At 34.5% G+C, this 25,727-nt stretch overlaps 1 protein-coding gene across 1 annotated transcript in view; it reads left to right on the forward strand.

The window, feature by feature from the left end:
• The window catches only part of TRHDE (thyrotropin releasing hormone degrading enzyme), a 404,783-nt gene that overhangs the window by 271,290 nt on the left and 107,766 nt on the right, over positions 1–25,727 (forward strand). The window contains exon 7 of the mRNA XM_036867190.1: positions 17,170–17,235. Within this exon, the coding sequence (XP_036723085.1) occupies positions 17,170–17,235 (66 nt within the window). The remainder of the gene's footprint in view (positions 1–17,169; positions 17,236–25,727) is intronic.

The raw sequence follows: 25,727 nt of genomic DNA on the forward strand, positions 1-25,727 counted from the left end.
TAGTTTTCTGGTGGCATCTTTAGGATTATCTATGTATAGTATCATGTCATCTGCAAATAGTGACAGTTTTAATTCTTCTTTTCCAATTTGTATTCCCTTTATTTCTTTTTCTCCTCTGATTGCCGTGGCTAGGACTTCCACAACTATGTTGAATAATAGTGGCGAGAGTGGACATCCTTGTCTTGTTCCTGATCTTAGAGGAAATACTTTCAGTTTTTCACAATTGAGAAGGATGTTTGCTGTGGGTTTGTCGTATATGGCCTTTATTATGTTGAGGTAGGTTCACTCTATGCCCACTTTCAGGAGAGTTTTTATCATAATTGGGTGTTGAATTTTGTTCAAAAGCTTTTTCTGCATCTATTGAGATGATCATATGGTTTGTATTCTTCAATTTGTTAATACGATGCATCACATTGATTGAATTGCATATACTGAAGAATCCTTGCATCCCTGGGATAAATCCCACTTGATCATGGTGTATGATCCTTTTAATGTGCTGTTGGATTCTGTTTGCTAGTATTGTGTTGAGGATTTTTGCATCTATATTCATCAGTGATATTGGTTTGTAAGTTTCTTGTTTTGTAGTATCTTTGTCTGGTTTTGGTATCAGGGTGGTGGTGGCCTCGTAGAATGAGTTTGGGAGTGTTCCTTCCTCTGCAATTTTTTTGGAAGAGTTTGAGAAAGGTTGGTGTTAGCTCTTGTCTAAATGTTGGATAGAATTCACCTGTGAAGCCATCTGGTCCTGGACTTTCGTTTGTTGGAAGATTTTTAATCACAGTTTCAATTCCATTACATGTGATTGGGCTGCTCATATTTTCTATTTCTTCCTGGTTCAGTCTGGGAAGGTTATACCTTTCTACGAATTTGTCCATTTCTTCCAGTATGTCCATTTTAGAGTTGCATGTAGTTGCATAGAGTTGCATGTAGTAGTCTCTTATGATGCTTTGTATTTCTGCGGCGTCCATTGTAACTTCTTCTTTCTCATTTCTAATTTTATTGATTTGAGTCCTCTCCCTCTTTTTCTTGATGAGTCTGGCTAAAGGTTTATCAATTTTGTTTATCTTCTCAAATAACCATCTTTTAGTTTTATTGATCTTTGCTATTGTTTTCTTTGTTTCTATTTCATTTATTTCTGCTCTGGTTTTTATGATTTCTTTCCTTCTGCTAACTTTGGGCTTTGTTTGTTCTTCTTTCTCTAGTTCCTTTTGGTGTAAGGTTAGGTTGTTTATTTGAGATTTATCTTGTTTCTTGAGGAAGGACCGTATTGCTGTAAACTTCCCTCTTAGAACTGCTTTTTCTCCATCCCATAGGTTTTGCATCATCGTGTTTTCATTGTCATTTGTCTCTAGGTATTTTTTGATTTCCTCTTTGATTTCTTCAGTGATCTCTTCGTTATTTAGTAACGTATTGTTTAGCCTCCATGTGTTTGTTTTTTATGTTTTTTTCCTTGTAATTCATTTCTAATCTCATAGCGTTGTGGTTGGAAAAGGTGCTTGATATGATTTCAATATTTTTAAATTTACCGAGGCTTGATTTGTGAGCCAAAATGTGATCTATCCTGGAGGATGTTCCATGGGCACTTGAGAAGAAAGTGTAATCTGCTGTTTTTGGATGGAATGTCCTATAAATATCAATTAAACCTGTCTGGTCTATTGTGTCATTTAAAGGTTGTGTTTCCTTATTAATTTTCTGTCTGGATGATCTGTCCATTGGTGTAAGTGAGGCATTAATGTCCCCCACTATTATTGTGTTACTGTCGATTTCCTCTTTTATAGCTGTTAGCATTTTTCTTATGTATTGAGGTGCTCCTATGTTGGGTGCATATATATTTATAATTGTTATATCTTCTTCTTGGATTGATCCTTTGATCATTGTGTAGTGTCCTTCCTTGTCTCTTGTAACATTCTTTATTTTAAAGTCTATTTTATCTTATATGAAAATTGCTACTCCAGCTTTCTTTTGATTTCCATTTGCATGGAATATCTTTTTCCATCCCCTCACTTTCAGTCTGTATGTGTCCCTAGGTCTGAAGTGGGTCTCTTGTAGACAGCATATATACAGGTCTTGTTTTTGTATCTATTCAGTGAGCCTGTGTCTTTTGTTTGGAGCATTTAATCCATTCACATTTAAGGTAATTATTGGTAAGTGTGTTCCTATTGCCATTTTCTTAATTGTTTTGGGTTTGTTTTTGTAGGTCCTTTTCTTCTCTTGAGTTTCCCACTTAAAGAAGTTCATTTAGCATTTGTTGTAGAGCTGGTTTGGTGGTGTTGAATTCTCTTAGCTTTTGCTTGTCTGTAAGGCTTTTGATTTCTCCATCGAATCTGAATGAGATCCTTGCTGGGTAGAGTATCTTGGCTGTAGGTTCTCTCCTTTCATCAATTTAAATATATCGTGCCACTCCCTTCTGGCTTGTAGAGTTTCTGCTGAGAAATCAGCTGTTAACCTTATTGGAGTTTCTTTGTATGTTATTTGTCGTTTTTCCCTGCTGATTTTAATAATTTTCCTTTGTCTTTAATGTTTGTCAATTTGATTAGTATGTGTCTCGGTGTGTTTCTCCTTGGGTTTATCCTGCCTGGGACTCTCTGTGCTTCCTGGACTTGGGTGACTATTTCCTTTCCCATCTTCAGGAAGTTTTTGACTATAATCTCTTCAAATATTTTCTAGGGTCCTTTCTGTCTCTCATCTCCTTCTGGGACCTCTGTAATGCGAATGTTGGTGCATTTAATGTTGTCCCAGAGGTCTCTTAGGCTGTCTTCATTTCTTTTCATTCTTTTTTCTTTATTGTGTTCCACAGCAGTGAATTCCACCATTCTGTCTTCCAGGTCACTTATCTGTTCTTCTGCCTCAGTTATTCTGCTATTGATTCCTTCTAGTGTACTTTTCGTTTCAGTTATTGTATTGTTCATCTCTGTTTGGTTGTTCTTTAATTCTTCTAGGTCTTTGTTAGACATTTCTTACATCCTCTCGATCTTTGCTTCCATTCTTTTTCCGAGGTCCTGTATCATCTTCATTATCATTATTCTGAATTCTTTTTCTGGAAGGTTGCCTATCTCCACTTCATTTAGTTGATTTTCTGGGGTTTTATCTTGTTCCTTCATCTGGAACATAGTCCTCTGCCTTTTCATTTTGTCTGTCTTTCAGTGAATGTGGTTTTCACTACACAGGCTTCAGGATTGTAGTTCTTCTTGCTTCTGCTATCTGCCCTCTGTAAGATCACTTCTTTATAATCTGCAAATAGATATTTTCTTCAACATGAAAATTACACAAGAGTGCCTGTCTTCTACCAAAGTTCATTCTTCTTCAAATGTCACTTTCAGTCAGGCTACACTTGACAGTACTCTGGCTTGAGTACAGAGACAGCAAAGTGTCTGCAAATGGGTATCTGAGATTTGGAGGCCTGTCTGTTTATGACATTAATATGAATACCAAAAGGACCTTTTATAACTAAAGGTTATAATTTAATGTTTGAATGAATGAGATTACTTAAGAAAAAGTATCAAGAAATATTGAGAAATATTAGAGTAAATCTATAGAAAGGAATCCTGAATTTGGGAATCCAGAAAAAGAAGTCAGTGTAGATGAATTATAAAATCTGTATTTAGTTTTATACAATCATTTTCTTCCTGGTGTCTCCACCTGGGATAGTCTTTGTCCCAAATAAGACTGCTGTCATACTTATTTACTGTTTTCTTTTTTTTTCCTATTGTTTTCTGCTAATATTTCACACATTGATACGTTTACTTAGTCATCTCATTTAGTAGACATGTATTGAATGTATAGTCATGCAGAAAGATGCTGGGGTTTGTGGATCATGACCCCTCCCCTCCTGACTCCCAGTGGTGTGGCAAATAGTTGTTAATATGTAAATTCTCAAAATAAGACAGACTGTGCTTTACATCAACATAGATGTAAGAATAGATATAAAAAGCAACTTCTCTAGGAGAATTGTAAGAACAATTTTAATTCTGGATTTTGAGTTAGGAAAGATTTCTTTTTAAAAAAGTGGCATTAGACTTAATAGAAGACTTAAGTCATATTTGAGTTAAGACGATTCGGGCAATTGGAGCATTTTTCATGCATGAAGAACTTGTTCAAATGCAAGGATAATGGGAAGTGCAGGGAAACCAGAGAGACTAATCTTTACATAGTCTCTCAAAAAACAATACAGGTCACAATGTGGGAGAGGAATTATAAAGAAGAAAGAGACAGACGTAAGAAAATACTATTCTCCTAAGAGTCACATGCCCATTCATTTTTCTTTCTGTCAATATAATTTTATATTATATAAAAAATATAAATGTACTGATGTATACCATATATATTTTATACACCTCACTATTATATACATCAATATGCATAATAAAAATAAAATTTAGCAAAGAAAAATTGGAAAGAAGAATGAATTGAACCACATAACTATATGTTATGCATATAAACTTGTTTATAGATAATTATCAAATATCTGAATATTTTGCATGATGAAAAAGCAGATGTTTAGATTACTCAGAAAATACACAATTTAGTAATTTATTAGAAGTTAGTGCTGTACTCTAATTTTCAGACAAAATGTCCAACTGACACTAAAGTTTCATTACACTAACATATATGGTTGTTTGCATAATAAAACACATTTACTTAACTTGTCAGCATTCAACTTAATTCAGCAATGTCTGTTTAAGAAGTACCATGTCATCTTTTATATTAGACAGAAATTGGGGAAGTATTTTGTATTCAAAACATATCAGAAACATAATTTGGAGTGATTCTGTTAAGTATTTAATTTGTGACATTTGCTAGCACAATATTATGCAAGTGTCTCTTAAAGGTCTTATTTACGTAGCATGTTTGACATGACTTGTTCACTAACATAAATTCATGTTGTATTTTTCTTAATAAGCTAAATTTCATATGGGTTTCCAGCTGTGATAGTTTAACTCCGACAAGGAACAATTGTTCTGCAATCAGTGACGAGGATACCATTTGTTGGCCGATATTTAAGAAAGCCTGTTGTTTGTAAATTCTAAAATGGATTTGGGATTAAAGAGTATTTAGAGTCCTACAAACAAATGCTGTTTCCTGAATTCTTAAAACAAAATTAAATTAACTTAACTCATTCAATACTGTTATTGGTTTGGGACATTTTAGCCTTCCATTTGGTTCAGAAATTTAAACAATGTAAGTATTTTTATCACTTACTCTTAAACCATTGCTCTGGTAATACTTTTATACTACTTTAATGGGAATTACAATATGTTCATGAATAATTTGATTTTTAAGAGAAAATTATTATTCATAAGATCTTGTTTAAAGCATACTCTAAATGTCTGGCTAATTAAATTCAACTTATTTCATTTTTCTTCTATTAGATGTTTCTGTTAAAAAATGGTAGCACCAAAATATTCCTAGAAAGCTCTACTGATACATCATGGAATAAGGGCTTTTTCACCAGCAAGATTAAGACAAAGAGGGATACAACATCTGTTGACTCTGCATTTATTTCACTGAGAAATAGCAATCAGTGTTCTCCCACCTTCAAACCTCTATATACATCTCACCTGTTGAATCCCTTGCTCTTGGTTACAATGGATAAATGTCTATCCTTCAGTCTAGGCCAATGCCTCCACTGTGTACTGGGTTTCATCCTCTTGCCTGTTTGGGGAGGTTGCTTAAGCAGAGCTGTCTCTTCTCTCTTGAATCATCAAATTTTCCTTCTCTACTTTATTACCCTTATCTGCATAGAATATTATATTTTATTCTTAATAAACACCCCTTGACTGACGTCCCCCCAGACTATTTCCTTATGCCTTTGTATTCTTTTAATGTAAAGCCCCAATTCCTTGTTTCCCCTTCTCTTTTAAAACCACTCTAATTATATTTTCATTCTTACCATTTGACCAAGTCTTTCCAGTCAGGTCAAATATTAACTCCACATTGCAAAATCCAATTAGTCTTCAACTTAGTTGACTTGCTTTCTCAAGCACATTTTATAGCAATGATCATTCTCCCCTCGAAACACTTTCTTCATTTTATTTCCTAGATGCCATATTCTTTTTGTTTGTTTGTTTGTTACCCACTCACTTGTCATTTCTCTTTCATCTTTTTTGATGAACTCAACTTTTCTCAACTTCTAAATGCTGAAATACTCCAGAACCCATTCTTCAGATATATTTATACTCATAAGTTATAATTTGACATATATATATATATATATATATATATATATATATATATATATATATATATATACACACACATATATATGGTTATTATTTTCAATCTCCTTGTGGGAGCCTGGGGCTTCTAGGCTTCTAACCCCAATCTCTCTCCTGAATTCTAGGTTTCAAAATTTAACTATGTGTGTTCTATCTGCCTGGAATGTTCTTCCCCATTTGTAAACATGGCTTGCTTCTTCAATGAATTCATGTCTGTGCTCAAATGTCAATTTATTAGAGCAGTCTTCCCTGATTATCTTATGTAAAATTTGAGAGTCCATCTTCCCCAGTATTCTCTTTTCCCTTACCCTGCTTTATTTTTCTTCATAGCGATAGTCAGTACTTGGCATGATTGTATTAAGCTGTTTCTTTGTTTATTAACTGCCTCTTCTACCTAGAATGTAAACTCCATGAAATCTTTATTTGGTTTGTTCTCTGCATCATTTTCAGTTTCTATAGTAATGCCTGACACAGTGAGCCCTCAATAATTGTTTGTTAAATTCACAAAATCAATCTTTAAATTTACCTTAGTGTGACAGTTTTCCCACAAAGTGTTGGTACCTGTATTCATACTCCCACTGGAATGTTTGAGAGATAGTTTCCTCACATCCCTATCTATAATTGGTATTATTAAACTCCCAAAGTTTTTGCTTGGCTAATGGCTGTGAAATGCTATCTTCCTGTTTAATTTACATTTCTTTGTTTATTAGTGAGATTAAGACTCTTTTATGTGTTTATTGCCCAGTTTCTTACTTTTTAAATTTTCTGTGTATATCCTTTCCCCATTTTCCAATGGGGTCTTTGTTTGTTTTAAAATTTGGTTGCTTATGTATTTAATCATTGATTAATGGAAGGTTTTCTTTGTATTCTGGATACTAATCTTTGGTTGCTAATAAGACTGTAATTTATCTTTTAATTTATGATGTCTTTTATCACGCAGATGTTTTTAACTCAGATGTAGTCTACTTGTCCATTTGCTCTTTTATGCTTCATGCTTTTTGCTTTGTTTAAATGTCCTTCTTTATCCCAAATTCTTAAAGCTAGGCTTTGAGATTTTTTTCTAATATTTTTAAAGTTTTGTATCTTATATTAAGTTCTTTAATCCATTTGGATATTTTTTGTTGTTTCTTTTTTGTGTGATGTACAATGTAATGTCATTTTGGTTTAGATAATCAATCTTCTCAGTGCCACTTATTGAATTTCCTGCCCTACTCCCACTCATGTGTGATACCATCTCTGTTGGCTATCGCCAGTATCAGCTTTGGTGCATTTGCACCAAAATTCTGATCCCTGGTTTACATGTGCATTCCTGCTTCAATAATTCTGTCTAAGGTCTAACCACTATAGCTTTTTAGGTTTGATATCGGGTATGATGATTCTCCCTGTCTTGTTCTCTTTCAAAATTGCTATTGTTAACTGTTTGCCAATCCATATGAATTTTCAGATGAAGACAGTTTCTAGAAAAAAAAAACTTTGAAGATTTTCTACATTAATTTTGGAATAATTGACATTTATTTGTAAAAGTTTGACATTTTTAAAATTGTAAAAAGATTGTAAAATTGTAAAAAATGCCATTTGTAAAAATTGAGATTTTTACAGTAACAATTCTCCTTAGCTTTGTGAGGAATATATATAGTTCTTCATTTGTAGGTCCTTGAGTCTTTGGATAATTTCTGTAATTTTCTCCATGAAAACTCTGAACAAACTTTTAATTTCTGCCCATAATTTTTGGTTTTTCCATATTTGTTTGTATATTTGCTCTTGAGAATAGGATTCTTTCTAAATTAATTCTTCAAATTAATTTTTACTGATTTATGTTAACTTTCTTGATATTTATGTATTAGTCTGTGTCAGGCAAACATGCTGCACTTTTTTATTGATTTTATAGATTAGTTCTATAGATTCTCTTGGATTTCTGTAAGGACTTTCACATTATCTCTATATAATACTAATTTATTTCTTCATTTCTAGCTTTTGCTTATAATTCTGTTATTTGTTCATTTATTTTATTGTGTTTTTGAATATAAGTATTAATAAGGAACATTCTTGTCTTATTCCCAACATAACGGAGAGGACTTACAATGTCTCACCACTCAGTATATTTTTGGAAGAGGGCCTTTAACATGTTAATGAATTCCCTTCTCTTTCTAGTTTATTGACATAATATTTTGAATGAATGCTAAGTCATAACAAATGTTTTTCATCTTCTCAATAATTTCTTTATTTTCTATTTCATTAATTTCTGCTCTTAATAAGTTATACTTTCATGAACATTCATTGAGTTTACAGTATTGTTATGTTTCAGATTTCTTTAATTGAATGCTTTCATGTAAGTACTATTTCTGGCACTGTTGAAAGCTCCCTGTTTTCTTGTCTCAGATCTGTGGTCCTCTTTTTTGGTTTCCTATTGACTTAAATATATATTACCCTGTTTGAATACCAATGCTTGAGAATACTAAAAAACAAAAGGCTGCAGTGTAGGATATAAGCTGACTTTCATGGTAGGGAAGATTGAATAGCCATGTGTTGGCTACAAGCTCATGGTTTGGATTGCTGATTTGAATCTAGCAAGTTGTTGGTGGATACTTTTCTTAGCTAGGACCATCTTTCACTGGCAATGGAAAAGTTATGGCAGTGACAACTAACAGGTGTGCCAATAATAAGTCTAAATGTTCTGACCTACATCTAATTGTGGAAAGAAGAAACGCTCATATGAAACAATTAGTGAGTGATGTAAAATAATTTGATAAATTATGTAGTTTAGACATAAAGGATTTATGACTGCAGAGGAGAGAAAAGCATTGAGGACTAACATATTTGTAGGAAGTTTCATACTATAGTATGGACTTTCCCTGTGCTTTTGAATAATTTATGGGGCTTAGAATATAAGATTGAAAAAGAATGTCATTGCAGTTGAAGTAAATAGCATGATTAAAGCATGAAGGTATAAGGTATGCTCGTGGGACATGAGAAGTTCAGCTTAACTAGAGGCTGATTATTTGGCCATATGGAAAAAGTATTGGTAGGTAATGGTGAGTTTCACTGTGTATGGCCTTGATTTACTACCATAGGAATTGTTTTTAGAAAGGAAAGAGTTTGAGGGCAGGGTGCTAACATAAAAACGATGGTAATGATAAAGATGATGGCAATAACTACAAACTTCGGTTGAAGCAAATTATATGCCAAACACTCTTCCAAGGACTTTATATGAATGATTTAAATGAATGCTCAGAAAAATCTTGAGGTAATTATTATCACCATAATCATCATCGGTAAAAGTAATCTTTGTTGCTGTTGTTCTGTTCTAATTGTAGACACTTAGGCAGCTTCTATAACATGCCTAAGCTCTCACATCCAGTAGATGACAGAACTTGGACTTTTAGCAGACATTATGCTTCTTCAGAAGTAATTATTAAAATTAGTCTGATGTGGTCCATAAGATGGACTTGTGAAAGTGAGAATGCTTCTGAGGTTGTCACTGAGAGGCTGTGAAATAATTCAGCTGTGTAGTGATAGAAACTTAGCCTCAGGAAGTAATAAGTCAAAGAGGACTCCAAGGTTCCAGGTGCGAGTGACTGGGGCAGTGGGGCATTAATTCTGCTTTCTTTGTCAAATTAACTTTCTTTTTTTGTCCTTTTTTTCCCCTCTTCCTCTTCTCTCTCTCTCTCTCTCTCTGTATTTCTCTCCTCCTTTCATTTGGGTAATCAATTTGAGCTATCATACTCTTGTAAAAAATAAAGGAAAAAACATGTTTTTGAAAAACCATGGAGGATTTAAGATATGCTTTTACTCCAGACTGAAGACATTCTTTAGTAACAAATCATGTTAGAACATCACATAATCTCCACACATGTCCAGATATAGTGCAAAGACATCATTTAGAAATTTACAGTAAAAAAGTACTTTAATTTAGGATCAATAGACTAATCCTTTCAGTAATTTAGAAAGTAACAAGAAAGTCTCACCTTGTAGGTTTCTGTGCTAATCAAAGAACTCAACAACTGAATGAATGGAGACAATTTCCAGTAACTACTATACCTGTGTCACTTTGAACAGATTACCTGTTCCTTTGTCTCAGTTTCTCCCATATGTAGACTGAATATAATGATACCTTTTTCCTTACCTGCTTCTATCCTTGAGAAGAGCAAACACATCTGTAATGTGGAATATTGGAATATAAACGCTAAAGGACTTCTTTTATATCTATATCTATATCTATATCTATCTATCTATCTATATATCTTTATCGGTATATAGTTGCTTTACAACGTTGTGTTAGTTTCTGCTGTACAACAAAGTGAATCAGCTATATGTATATATATATCCCCATATCCCCTCCCTCTTGAGCCTCCCTCCCACCCTCCCTATCCCACCCCTCTAGGTGGTCACAAAGCACCGAGCTGATCTCCCTGTGCTATGCAGCAGCTTCCCACTAGCCATCCATTTCACATTTAGTAGTGTATATATGTCAATGCTACTCTCTCACTTTGTCCCAGCTTCCCCTACCCCACTGTGTCCTCAGGTCCATTCTCTACTTCTGTGTCTGTATTCCTGCCCTGCCACTAGGTTCATCAGTACTGTTTTTTGTTTTTTTTTTAGATTCCATATATGTGTGTTAGCATATGGTATTTGTTTTTCTCTTTCTGACTTACTTCACTCTGTATGACAGACTCTAGGTCCATCAACCTCACTACAAATAATTTCGTTCTAAAGGACTTCTTGAGAAGACTAAGAAGGAAAAGGTTTTATTTGGGTGTGTGTGTTACTTAACATTAGAGTATACTCAGTACCAACTTATTCCAGTGACCTATCATCCAACAATTTATACTTATTTGTACTTCAGCATTTAAAGTCGCCCTATTGGGTTAGGTCTTCTGAGAAGGAAACACAATGGTGTGAGATATTTACCTGGGAAAAGAGCCAGAGAAGGAAGCGAGAGCTCCTTGAGACCACACTGCAGCTCACAGCCTGTGCAAGGAGAGAGGGAAGGGAGAAAGTCATAGGCTTGGAGTGAACTGAGGGAAGTGCAGCCTTCATGGTGGCAAATGCAAAGGAGCAATAGTAGGAAATCTAAGCAGTGCCTTTTCACAGCTGCCACATCCATGCACAGCACCTGATAAAAATATCACTATTTTCAACTTTGCTAGCCCTTTGTTCTTACTGAACCTGCCTGAACTAGCTTTATGTCTCCTAGTCCATCAACATGTTCTATTCTGCTAGCCAGTTTATGTCTTCTATTCATCCTCAATCCTGGGCATATTGATCAGCTATTTCAACTAGGTCTCTTCCATTAGGTTTCCCTTTGTCCTCTTCTGGGAACACCTATTGATTCTAAGCTCTGAGTAAGTCTAAGAATTTCTTTTCTTTTTCCAAGTTCTTACTATACCCAGTGTTTCTGAAGAGTATCATGTAACTATTTTGATTTGAGATCACAAGAAAGTCATCCAAATTGGTTAAGATGACTGATTTTGGAGTTGCACATGACTGGGTTTCTAATCCTGGCTCCCCTGCTCACTACCTGTGTTAATTTGGTCAAGTTACACACATCCATTCAAGTCTCAATTTTATGATCTGACAAATAAGGATAGTAGCATTTTCCTTACAATATTGTGAATATGGCACATAACAGTTGCTTAATGAATGACAACAATGTCATTAATAATTTCAACTAGGACTTAGGACTTTTCTGCACATTTCCACATGTTTTGGACTCCTTTATACCTTCTCACTGGAGTTAATTCAAACCTAGTTCTACTCTTTCAAATCACATAATCTTGGGACCACATCTCCTTCATTACTGAACAGTGACAGGCCATCTCTCATTCAGTAGTTATTGAGAACCTGCTATGTGCCAGAAAGTTTTTTGCAGTGAATCTACAGTGGTGAGTCACACAGACCAAGTCTCCACCTCGATGAAGCTTACAGTCTATTTCGTCAACTTCATTGTTTTATACTTCAAAAATTTTAACTTATTTTTTACTTCCATTTTCTGTCTTAGGCCTGTCTCAGAGGAAATTTGTCCTTATCCTTTTCCAAGACTAACCCTAATTCTCTTCTTATTTGGCTATCCTAGAGTTTTGTTCCAGCAACCATCTCTCGGACTACTGTGTATCTAGTAGTACCTATCTCTACTAGATTATCTTTTTCTTTGCATGAAATTTTCTCCCACAGTTTTAAGAACAAAAACACAAACAAACCTCATGTGAACATGCTTATTGCTTTCTCTTTTCTTCCTCTGTTTCCATTATTTTGCAATCTGGCTTTCACTCCAAGTCTATTTAAATAGCTCTCTCTTAAACGTGACCTACTTTGGTCTTCTCTTAGCTATCTTTTTTTCGTTAAAACTGAAGCACTCATTCTTAAAATATGTTTTCTTTGCCACCACGTATACCCAGTTCTCCTTCTATTTGTTTTTTTAATCACAGTGTGCCATCCTTTGCTCTTTATTTCAATTTTTTTCATTGATTTTCTCAACAGGTATTCATTGAGTGCTTATTACAGGCACTCAAGTGCAAGTCATACAGAGTCCATAGTTTCTAAATTCTGTTTTCTATCTCCCTCACTAAAACCTCAGAACTCTTCTCTTGGCAATCTCACCCCCTACAAATCCTAATTTATGTCTTCAGTCAAAACCTTCCAGTTAATTTCATTCCTATGGTCACATTTTCCTTCTGTTCCTCTGGTTCCCTATTTGTTCCTCAAACTCCACCTGTTTCAAATGAATGCTACCATATTCACCTAACACTTTCTTTTAAATTCCAAATATCTGCTAATATCATCTTCTAGTCACTCAAGCTTTCAGATTTAAAATGATCTTTGTTCTCTTGCTTAAACCTATCTCTGGTTTTTATCCTCACTGCTACCATTTGCTCCTGGTTATTTTACTTCCTCCTTGGAGTATTGTAGATGAGTCCTCACTTTTTTAACCACTTTTCCAAAAATTCTTCCTGATCCTCTAACAGAGTTCAAATGTCTTAGTCCTGGTATTCAATCTTCTCTAACAACTGCTTCAATCTTATATTCCATTGACTCTTCTATCACCTAGTTGTAAGCCCTTTGTCTTTCAGTATTACCTTAGCCACTTGTGCTTTTCACTTTCACACCTGCATGGCATCACACAAAGGCTGTTCCTCCCATACCATGCATGCTCTGTGTTTACCTTTGCTCGTGGAATCCCATCCATCTTTCAGAGTCCAACACAAGTGACACTTCTTTAGATCCTCTTTACCCTTCATCCTCCCTCTCTTCTGAAATACTGTAGAATATTTTATTTCTTTTGTCATTCATCTTATACTACGTTGTATCTTCTCATCTCACTTAGGAGGGTTTGAGGTCCTTGAGGATAGAGACTTGTGACATTCCTATTTATGCTTTACAGGATCCTGAGCACGCAGCCTTCCTCAGTAAGCATAGGTTAAAAGAATAAAGTAGCGGAGAAGATCTTCCTCTCTTCAAAGTGATTACTTATCACTGAAGTACAAAGATAAGATAAAGTAATAAACTGTCTATCCTGGCTGAGTAGTCTTCTAGAATGGCAAATACAATAAGTAATTGCTATGTGTGCAACTAATTTCTCTTCCTCTCTCATCCAGGTATTGTGTTAAGGAGCAGCTTTCTCAGCCAGGCAGAGGGAACAGGGGTACCAAGTCATAAGGACACAGTCCTTTCTCCGGAGATGTTTACTGTCTTTGAGACTGACATGCATGCAAATGATCGCATGTAAAATAAAAGAAATTTTAGCTACGAACTTATATGAAAAAGATACTACAAATACAAAAATTACTAAATGACTAATGGGTTTATAAGCATACTCTTGTAGAATATTCTTTATGAAACCTTAAAAACATCAGGTAGTGGGACTTTCCTGGTGGTCCGGTGGGTAAGACTTCGCACTCCCAATACAGGGGGCCTGGGTTCAAACCCCGGTCGGGGAACTGGATCCCACATTTATGCCGCAACTAAGAAGTCTGCATGCCTCAACTAAGAGTCTGCATGCTGCAACTAAGACCAGGCAGAGCCTAAATAAATACTAAAAAAAATTTTTTTTTTAAATCAGGTAGTAGTTTCCATCCTAATATCTCTCTGAACTTTAGTATAGCAAATATAGTGATAAGTTTTCTTGATTAAGTTTCAGAATTATACAACTCTTGCAGAAATAGTATATTTATTTCCCATAAAGCTATTTAGGCTGTGTAACATCCAGTTTGCTTGATTGGGGCTAGAATTTTGAATCACAAGTGAGTATAAATTACAATGTTGTAAATTATATTTACTTTGGTGAAAAAATATTTTAAAGACACAATGAAAGGGGATTCATTGTTTTCTTTTTTGAACAAATGTTTACAATGAGTTTTGCCTGCATTAAGAGGTATGATCTTTGTTATAACCCATATATAGTAGGTACTTAGTATGTGTTGGCTGCATGATGACACTTGGAGAGCCCATCTGCCTATGAAGTTCTATGAAATAGAGATTTTTTAAATTGAGCTTTGGAAAGAAAAGGCTAGTTAAATATAGAAGAATGCACGCATACTACTCTGGAGAACTTAAAATATTCAAATTGGCAAGACAGACATATTTTTGAAAAGTTAATTGAATTATACAATATAATAATAATAGGGAGTTCAGTAATATTATATAACTTTTAAATATTGATTATATTTCCAGATTTTCTTTCCTGTTAGTACTCTGCTACAGCTCAACCTAGACAGGAAAATGGGTACATTCTTTTTTCTTTTTTTATAAATTTATTTATTTATTTTTGGCTGCGTTGGGTCTTCGTTGCTGCGTGCGGGCTTTTCTCTAGTTGTGGCGAGCAGGGTCTACTCTTCGTTGCCGTGTGCGGGCTTCTCATTGCGGTGGCTTCTCGTTGCAGAGCACAGGCTCTAGGTGCACGGGCTTCAGTAGTTATGGCTCGAAGGCTCTAGGGCGCAGGCTCAGTAGTTGTGGCTCACGGGCTTAGTTGCTCCCCGGCATGTGGGATCCTCCCGGACCAGTGCTCGAACCCGTGTCCCCTGCACTGACAGGTGGATTCTCAACGACTGTGCCACCAGGGAAGCCCGGTACATTCTTTATGGTTAGGCAGAACTCTTTTGCCATTAGCCCATGCTAAATTGATAGTTTTTACAGCCCGACAAGAGACCAAGTCTTTATTACCTAGAGGGAAACACTTAAATCATCTGAAGATGGCTGTTCTGTACTGAAGGAAAGTTTGAGTTGTCTGCTCGAGATTCTGTCTCACGCCCCAGGTGGCAAGGGTTAGTTTTTCTGCCGAACTGACAGTTTCCACCCTCAGGGTGGGTAGATTAGATTGGAAAATATATAGGAGGGGAGCTTGTCAAGGAAATTCAAGGAGCAGAGTTGATAAGTTCTAAAGGGAATTCTAACCTGGTCCCCAGATTGAATCATAAATGCTTATATTTTATGGATTTATACAAGTGTGCAGAAGATACAGACTAAGAAGCAAAAGAAAGAGCAAAGAGTAGAAGGTGTGGGAAGAAAATATACCAGAAGAGGCATGCAACTCTGTGGCTTGTCCAGCTCATCATTTGTTGAGTTGTGAATAAAATACCAATTTTGAGAGCAACTGTGGTGATGACTGAAAGTTTCTGAGACATTTCTTTAATGGTGATTCATGGAGCCTGAGTACTGTATTGCATTAAAAATTTGGAATTACAGGAAACAATTCTGGTAACAAACAATGGAAATTCATTCTTGCATCTCTGTACTGGCTGCTGCAGTCCAGCCCCAGGCAGGATGAGTCTATATGTGGTTCTTATGATTCTCTTATAAAAAAGGGACACCTGGTAAGAAATTAGTGGGAAATGTAGTCATAAAGGGATTTATTTCCCTTAAAACCAGGCTATCATTTATACTTAAACTTTTGCTGCTTATAATTCACTGCTTCATAGTTAAAACAATTTGGTGCAGATTGAAATATCTCCTTGAAGGCTTATTTATATTTTACATACAGATTTGTGATCATCCAGGCTTAGCCATCATTTCTTGGAATGTTTCATATTGATTACATGTCAGCCTTTTTGCACTGATAATGCTCTACAATAAAATAACTGTTCTCAAAGTGAGATAGACTCTTAAATTAGTATTTTCTTCTATTATTCTAAATATTTATATCAGCCACGTAAGTGTTCTACTTGTATGTGGATTTATAGAAGACTCTAAAAGGAAAAAAAAAAACACCGAGGAAATAAAAATCATTAGCTTGATATAATACTGACAGCTAATACTTCTATCATGGTTACTGTTTTTCAAACCCAGTTTGAACTACCTTACATACAGTAATATATTTAAATTTCAGAACAACCATAGTAAATTGGGACTATTATTGCCTGCACTTTACAAGTGAGAAAAGTGAGGAACAGAGGGGTTAAATACTTCTCCTGGGTAAACATGGAAGGTAATGCCAGAGCCAGGATTTGAACCCAAGCAGTCTGACGGCTTGGCACTCCTACTGTCCACTTCTATGGCTAAATTATTCTTGGTTGAACCAGGGGTAGAGTATGTAGCTGTGTTACTTCAAAGCTATGTTTTAGCATGATTATTTATTAACATGGTTGTCCCTCCCTTACTAGATTATGAATTTGTGAGTACATGAACCATGTTTTATTAACTTTGTCATATACAGTGCTCAATAAAATTTTTATTATTCCTGAATTACAGCTTATTATTGCTCTGAGAGATTTTATCCAAGAGACTTCTATTTTGAAGTCATTGGTTTTAGATCCACAAAACTTTTAGATCCACAAAACAAAAAATGCAATTGTTACCTCTAAGTGAAGTATTTCATTCATAATGCTCTTATTTCTTAACTATTTTAAAGAATAAAGTAGCATGAATGAAGCAAATTATTTTTTATGGGTATGGAATAATTTTAGAATCATGTGACTTGGTTGAAATGTTTTTTTTCTTTCTTTTAAAAAAATACTCTTTCTTACAGGGTGCTGCTTTAATTAGAATGCTGGCTAATTTTATGGGCCATTCAGTATTTCAGAGGGGTTTGCAAGTAAGTAAAATGCTTTCTATTTTCTCTTACACTTTTCCTTGTTCCTGCATTTATTTTTTTTTTCCAAATTTATTTATTTATTTATTTATTTATTTATGGCTGCTTTGGGTCTTCGTTGCTGCTCGCGGGCTTTCAGGGTCCACTCCTTGCTGTGGTGTGCGGACTTCTCTTGTTGTGGAGCACGGGCTCTAGGCACGCGGGCTTCAGTAGTTGTGGCTCACAGGCTTACTTGGTCTGCGGCATGTGGGATCTTCCCAGACCAGGTCTCGAACCCGTGTCCCTGAGATTGGCAGGCGGATTCCCAACCACTGCGCCACCAGGGAAGCCTTTCCTGTATTTATTTTAAAGATATTTCACAGCTTGGGAAATTGCTAATACAAAGATGCTGAATTTGATGGAAAACTTTAAGATGAATAAGGTAAGCAGTGTCTTTCCACATGACAAATGAAAGTGGTAGACAAGATTCCATACCAACCCACAAAACTCCAACTGTTATACCATTTAGAATCTCTTTAATATGCATTTTAAAACTGAAGTAATTTTCAAATATATTATATCCTAAGTATTCTATACAAGATTTTATGAAAGTCTGATTCCCTTTTCTTCCATTTAAAAGTTCATATAAAGTGAAAACAAGTTATGTTAGCCTTCTTAGAATTATGTATCTGAGAAATTCTTAACGCTTTTTTTTTCAGATATGTGCCTTTTATGTTGTTTGCTGTTTTAATGTTGACATACATAGACTGTTATTTTTTCCAAATATATTTAAATGTTTTTTAAATTATAAAATGCACTGTTTTAAATAAAGGGGGGGAAAAGAAACAGTTTTATTATAATACATTTATAGTATAAAGTATGGAATCTGGGAGTAGATTCTTAGAAAAGGAGGATTCTTAAATTCTTGAAAGCAAATACAAATATAGAAAAATAGAACTTTTATTCCATTGAATCTGTTGGAGTAAATCATGTTCCTAGCAGCTGTGATTGATGAATTATTTATGATGCATTCTACTTAGAAGTGTCCTTTAAAGTAAATTGATGTTCACCTGAAATACAATTATGCTAAGACAGAGAGAGCAATCAATCTTAGCTGTTCTTAGTAAGCTTTTCATTCTGAAATTTAAATAAACTACATATGGAATCAGGTCATATTTTAGTAGTGTAATTCTATCTTTACCCAAAATAAACCAAAAGATGAAATACAAAGCAAGAGTTAAATATGTTATGACAAAGCTATAAATACGTTAACACAACAGAGAAAAAATATATAAATTTCTTGAAGAATAATTTCCCTTAGAAAGTTTTTTTACCGAATTGTCCCAGCAGGGGTTGAAATTTACTTTAATCAGCTCTTCCCATTAGGGACACCTTCAGAATAGCTGAATTCCATTGAACCTGTTTGCCGGGTGCTAAAGTCTCTATTCTGATCACATAGTTAGGAAAATCTTTTTTCTCCAGGTGTGCCCTCCATGAATATCAACTGTGTGGAGAAACGTCCTTCCTTATCCCCACTCCTTTGTTTTTCCCACTGAAGTTGTAGTATGACAGTACAGTTCCAGAAAATATGTAAGCTTTCATAAGGGCTACACAAACTGAATTTGATTTCTTAGTAGCAAGTTGATGTGAAATCATTTTTTGTATACAATTTTTATTGGTTTTTTTTCTCACTTGTGTGTATAGATTTGCTTGGCAGATTGAATAACTATAGTTATGTTATCTGGAAAGGATTATTGTTTTGCAACATTTTTCTTATCTTGTCACAATTTCTATAGTATGCAAAATACATCAATATTTAATACACCCTTTTCTACTGACCCAGTCTGTTCAGTTTTATCTGAAACAGTTAGACTGTACCCTCTGACTCCCATTATATTAAACTTTCATTTGAAGCTTGTTTTAATGTGTGTGCCTTTATGCTCTGATACTTGATTTGGTTAATTTTCAACTGTGGGACTCTATGTTTGTCAACATTGCATTTCATTTGCCTTGTGACATCTCATTGATCAGATAGATCTTTATCCTTCAGTACTTCCCTTGCAGCTTTATTTATACTCATCACTCAAACTGATTTAGTGTATCATCAGCAGTTTGGATTAGTTTACAGTAGATCCCCCTACGTCTAAGTGATAAATTATCATCTCTTGTGCATGAAGATGTATGGAATACAGTTTGGAAATGACCTCCTGAACAGACACTTCATGTCATGGTACCGAGTGGTCACAGAGTTGGTATTAATATATTTCCCATCCACGAGGCTCTGGGGAGTCTTGGTTTACATGTTGTTGAAAAAGCTAATCTGGACTGTCAGCGCTTACCTCTGCTGGAAAATCTATTAATTGTCTTTACATTAACCATGGATATTTCTATGTTGACAAATGGAAGTTTATATTTGCAGACAGAGCCAGGGTTAGATTTATAGGTGTAGGCATCCCAAGTTGCAGATAGTATATTTTTCATATATTTTCCCCTCCCTCTCTCCCTCTTCCTCCCTTCCTTCCTCCCTCTCTTCCTTTCTTTTTTCTTACCTCCTCCATCTTTCCTTTCCTTTTTTTTTCTTTTTGTTTTAGTGCTTGGACTTTAGCCCTGATGTTTCACACAGAGACAATAGTATAATGGTGGTTTCTTCTAAAACTTGTGTTCTCTTGTATTTTTTATATCCTAATTAACCATCTTAAGCTCTTTTGGGAACAAGGCAAACATTTTTTACAAATACAACCACAAATATATAAAATATGATATATTTACATGATATAAATTTAAAATATAATATAAATAAATATATGATATATCATAATAAATATACATAGATATAAAATAAACTATAAATATATTTGTATATTAAATATGATAATAATATAGAAAGATGTGTCAGTTCACATGTTTATATTTAACTTAGCAAGTATTTGAGTATAGATTCAACTACATTTTTCTAACTTTTGTAACATTTTGTATTGGACAACATATTTCAGGTTTCAACTTACACGTATATCCTTCAGTAGGAAGGGACTCCTAGTACCCATAAATCCATTCGATCAGCTATCAGAAAGTCTGGTGGTAAACACTTTTATAGTGAATAATCACAACTTTCCTTGGTCTGATCTTCTTGATTTTTTGGTCCACTTCCCTTATTTCTTGAATTTTGTCTGATGCTTAAATGGTTTAGTCTTGCATAATTTTTAAAATAAGTTGCCTCAAAACTTCTTACAGTATGTAATAGACAGAACATGCATTCTCTCTATTTAGAATGTAATAGACAGTATATACAGTCATAAAAATTAGTCCTGACTGCCATTAATGTCAGCTTCTGTTTTGTTTTGATGTTTAAATTGAAAGCGAAACACAGCAAACGAAGCTTGAACCCTTGTTGGATCATGTATGCCACTTGTAAATAATACATTTTTTAAAACATAGAAATGTTTGTATTTTTGCAAACTCTGTAGAGCTATTGTTCTTCCATAATCGCTTTCCCAAATCAATAGCTGGCATATTTTGGGACACAAGAGGCAATGGAATAAGTAGGGAGAAACAATTCTTATTCCTGTTTCTAATTAATGATGGGCTTTCTGCTAGTCACTAAACCTTTCATGGCCTCTGACTTTATAGTTACAAAATGCAAGAGTAGAATTAAATGCTCTCTAAGATTTTTTTCGTCTTTCAAATTCTCTGCATCTAAGACATTTAATGCATTTTACTAGCTAGACAATTTGGGTTTGATACTTTAATTTAGGACGGGTATTTCAATTTGATGGGAAAATTTGTTAACTAGATGTGCAAAAGTGTCCTTGAATCTTCAGTTAATCATCTGAGTATTAAGACTATTTGGCTTTGACCCTGTTGGGAGGGTTAGTGGAGTGAAAGTCAGGACAGCCACCGCTAGATTTCAGAAAATCAAGGAATTTTGGTGTTACAAAGAAACAGCACCCATACACTCAATGTAGCTCTAGTCAGGTTTTGGGAGGGAGTGAACTTAGATGTGGTTGTTCAATTCACCGTCGTAATCCAGAAGTCCTTGAATCACTTTCTTCAGGTGGCTTCGGTGGCACTGTGTTCCGTGTGTCATCTTAGTTCACCTCATGTTCAAACCCTATTACTGTAAGAGTTGCTGAATCTTTCTGAAATTCTCACATTTTTAATTTCCTAGGCTTCTTATTGTTTAAGTACATATATATTAATTTTCACCCATATGTAGCAATGTTTATGTGTATAGATCCAGTAAATTAGGATCTACTTCTTTTACCTTGTTTTTATAATTTAAGCTTCCACAGCTCAAATCCTCATTCTTACATAAGTATTCTAGGCTTATTTTTTAAGTAAATAATTTGGATAAGGATTCTTTTAGATAGAATTGTTTCACATGAACTTAACCTTTCTTAGTTCATTTTTACTTGTTTTAATCTCCCTAGTAACATTTTTTAAATTTTTCTTTGAGTTTTTTGGAAATAAAAGAATAAAGCTATAATTTTGAAATCCTCAGATAACATTGATTGGCTCAGTAGCTATTAAAAAATAATAGTACATAACTACTGCTTTTTCTTTTCAAACAAAACAATATTGTTTTAATGATTTGAGCCTGGCAGGACCATTCTTCATGTTGTTATGAGGCAATACCAGGGAACTGAAATTATGAAGAAAGGTCATTGCTAAACTTGATATAAACTCACTCTGAAATCCATGTCAGAAAGTGAGTCACCCTCCTGCTTATCCAATGAGGGTAATTCAATATCATTTAAAATATGGTTGAATAAAGAAAGATTTCTCTTGATTAGTATTTAACTGCTCTTTTCCATAAGGTAACCTACAAAAAGATGTTTGCCTCCAATTATCAGGGTGGAAATTGCTTATGCAAATCAATTTAAGGCAATGAGGTGTGGATAAAAAGCAAAAGGGAAATATCATTATTATTGGTTTGTGCTCATAAAATTCTGATAGCCTGAAGGTAATGACAGCACAAAGCTATAGGGATTATTAGTAGCAACAACATACTCAATAACTTGTATTCCAGTGAGAAGTTATATGTTAATATATGTACACCGGATTTTTATTTGAAAACTGCAAGCTTATGTTTGTGAAAGAGTGTTTGCTCCCTTGCATGTAGGTTTTTAGATAAATGAAAAGTCAGAAAATAACAGAGGAACAGAGACCATGTGTCAAAGTTAATTTCCTTTCTGAAGAGATAGTACTGTGCTTTTATCCAGATGGTAGCTGAATCATGCTTAATCTAAAATTAAATGACCATAGATAGGTTTTGTTCAATTTCTCCGTGTTTCACTTAAATCACTGTGCAGTCTTAGGTATGGTATAGGTAGAAAGGTTAACTCATCATAATAATTTTTTGTGATCAGTCAATACCATATGGTAATAATACTATCATTGATGATGTTTAGTCATTGGATTTGACCTAATTAACATTTAACTTATTAAAGACCAACTACAAAGCTAAAATTAATGAGTACGCTATAGAGAAAAGTATTAATTTTAAGGAAAGATTCCATGGATTTGAGAATCAAGAATACTATCTCTAATAAAAATCAAGTACTTTAAAAAATTAAATAGCAATAGCTATTCATATTTCTCAATCAGAGAAAATAACTTCTATTCCTCAATTTCAATTAATTTGTTTGTATACAGCTACTGACTGAATCCTTATCATTTTGCCTCTGAATTAAATGTTGTTAGTTGACTACTGTGACTATATAGCATTAACTAAAAAGTCTTCATTAGTAATGACATATATCTCTATTTGTTCATCCCACAAGCATTTACCCAGCTTAATGGGAGGCTTTAGAAACTTATTCTTACGGGTTTTCTTTTGCCTGTTAGTTAAGAGCTCAAGATATGTTATTCATTTTAACTCATAGGGTTGATACTATAAAATGATGTTTTTGATATCTTTAAAATGTATTTGTGAAATGATTTGACACATTTGGCTAATGGGTGATATATTCGTATATTGGTATGTGTGTAAATGCATACAGATCAGTGAATTGCACACACTGGGGTATGTATACCTATCTGCAAACACTCTCTCCCTCCTTGTAAATGTTACCATTTGGTTAGATTCCTAGTTCAGAGGTACAATAAACTTGCCTTAGAGGCATTTTTCTCTAACCTACTTAGCTCTTGCATCAGCAGTTTTCTTTCGTTTCCTTTTTTAATTTATTTTTTCTCTTATTTTATGTTCTCTTTTCAGAATGTTCATGTAATAGCCTAGAAGTATATATTTGGCAATGTTGAAAGTTTTGATGCTAAAGAAACCTTCTAGGTTGGGAAGTTTTTTTTTTTCTTTTTTACTCACATTTTCATAATTGCTTGGTGGTTCTAGTATATAGTTTAATACTAGTATTACGGCATAGATGTACATAATATTTTAGCTTTTTCCTTGTTGGCAAACATTTAGATTGCTTTCCAATTTTTGTTAAATAAACAACACTGTAATAATTTTTAAATTATAGATTTTCCCATTATATTTTGATTGTCTTTTCATCTACATTTCTCGAAGCATATTATCAATTTTTCTTCTGAAATATTAAGCCAATATATAATGGTAGAAATAAAGTTTGAAAGTTCTCTTTTTATAACACACTAAGCAAACAACATTGTGTCTTATTTTCAAAATAAATTTCTTACTAATTTAATAAGTAAAAAATTGCTATTTCAGTGTATATATTTTTATCACAACTGAGGATGAAAACTTTTCATATATTCTCTTGCATTTCACTCTTATCACTTACTTTTTTATGCCATATTTGTCCATGTGTTTATCTGTTTAAAAAACTGGTTCTACTTTTTTATAACATAACTATTTATAAATATTCAATAGTTGTTATAAAAATAATGAACCATAACATATTTATACAACTTCTTTTCCCTATCATATCTAAATGTCAAAATTATTGTTCTGAAAAACCATTTGTTATAAATTAGTGGCTTAAGAGGAGGGCTATAAAGACCTATCCTAAGTTATGTATTTAGAACCTATCTTACAAAAGGTTCAAATGTATTCAAAATTCCATGTTGATCTACCTCTGTGTTTCTGTCTGTGGAAGAGAAGGCTCTGTGTTAGCATGACACACAAAGAAATGGGGATATCCATTTGTCATCCTGCATCTCATTTCCTTTTGCAATCAGTCTCTCGTATTCATCTTTTCTCTTCTGCTCAAGGTCTCTCTCTATGATTATGTTACAGATCATTTTTCCCCCCTTAAGAGCAGTAACTCATTTTAGTGTTAAAAACTTTTCTTAGTGCTTTGTGCTCATAAACCAAAATTGTGATTTCTCTTGCTGCATCAGCTCTCCTTAGTTTTATATCCATGTTGTTCACCCATCAGATATGTTCAGTTACTCATTTATTCCACACATATTTATTACATAGCCACTCAATGTTAGACACTATGATAAATACCAAGCATTCAGGGCATGCTACACACAGCAGATATGCCCCCTGATCTCATGAATCATATCACTGGATAAGATAGATGCTAACAAGGAAAAAAGCAAATACAGGTCTATTTACTAAGTGTGATAAATACTCGGCAGGAGAAAAATCGGATGTTGTGTGATAACATATGGGTGGGTGGGTCAGGTAACTTTAGGTTAGGTGTTTAGAAAATCCTTCTTGGGAAGAAGGCATGTGTCTTCAGTTCTGAAGCATGAGAAAGAGGTGGGGGTCCCGGGAGATCATTCTAGAAAGATGGAAGGGCTTGTGCAAAGGGCTGAGGGAAGGAACTGAGCATTTTCAAGGAAAATAAAGAAACTAGCGTAGATGAGCAGCGTTAGTAAGGACAAGAGATGAGGGGGGAGAGGAGGGCAGGAGCTAATTGTGGGATGCCGAAGTGCACTGTGCTTAAGAGGGTTGGGTTTTATTCTGAGTGCAGTGGGAGGCTATTCAACAGTTTTAAAACTGGAATGTAACATGGCTCTATTTATATTTAAAATAGTTATCTGGCTAATTGTAATAATACATTGGGATTGGAGCAATCAGCATACCAAGAGAGGAGGAATCAGGTAATAAAATTAGGAAGATATTTCAATATTCGGGTGAGAGGTGACAGAGGCTTAAATAGTTAGTAGATGTACAGAGACATGGATGGATTCAAAATGTTTTTTGAAGGTAGAACGAAATGGACCTTGGGATAGATTGGGTGAAGAGTGTGGTAGTTGAGAGATGAGGAAGAAAAAGTACCTAGGAATGATTCTGAGGTTTCTGGGTTGAAGGCCTGAGACCAAGCCCTGAAGGGCTGTAGCAGTTGGAGGTTGAAGGAAGAGGAGGGGCTGGTAAAAGAGGCCGAGGTGGAATAAATAGTCAGAGAGGCAGGCAGAACACCAAGGGTATGGTGTTACTCGTGTCAAGAAAAAAGCCTATTTCAAGAAAAAGAAAGTGATTAAGGAGGTTAAATGCAGCCAAGGGGTAGAGCAGAATAAAGACTAAAAAGTGTTCCTTTTGGCAATTTGCAACTTAATGACTTTAGTGGAAGGGGTTAGTGTCATACAGA

This window comes from Balaenoptera musculus, chromosome 10 (genome assembly GCF_009873245.2).
Source record: "Balaenoptera musculus isolate JJ_BM4_2016_0621 chromosome 10, mBalMus1.pri.v3, whole genome shotgun sequence".
NCBI classification, from domain to species: domain Eukaryota; kingdom Metazoa; phylum Chordata; class Mammalia; order Artiodactyla; family Balaenopteridae; genus Balaenoptera; species Balaenoptera musculus.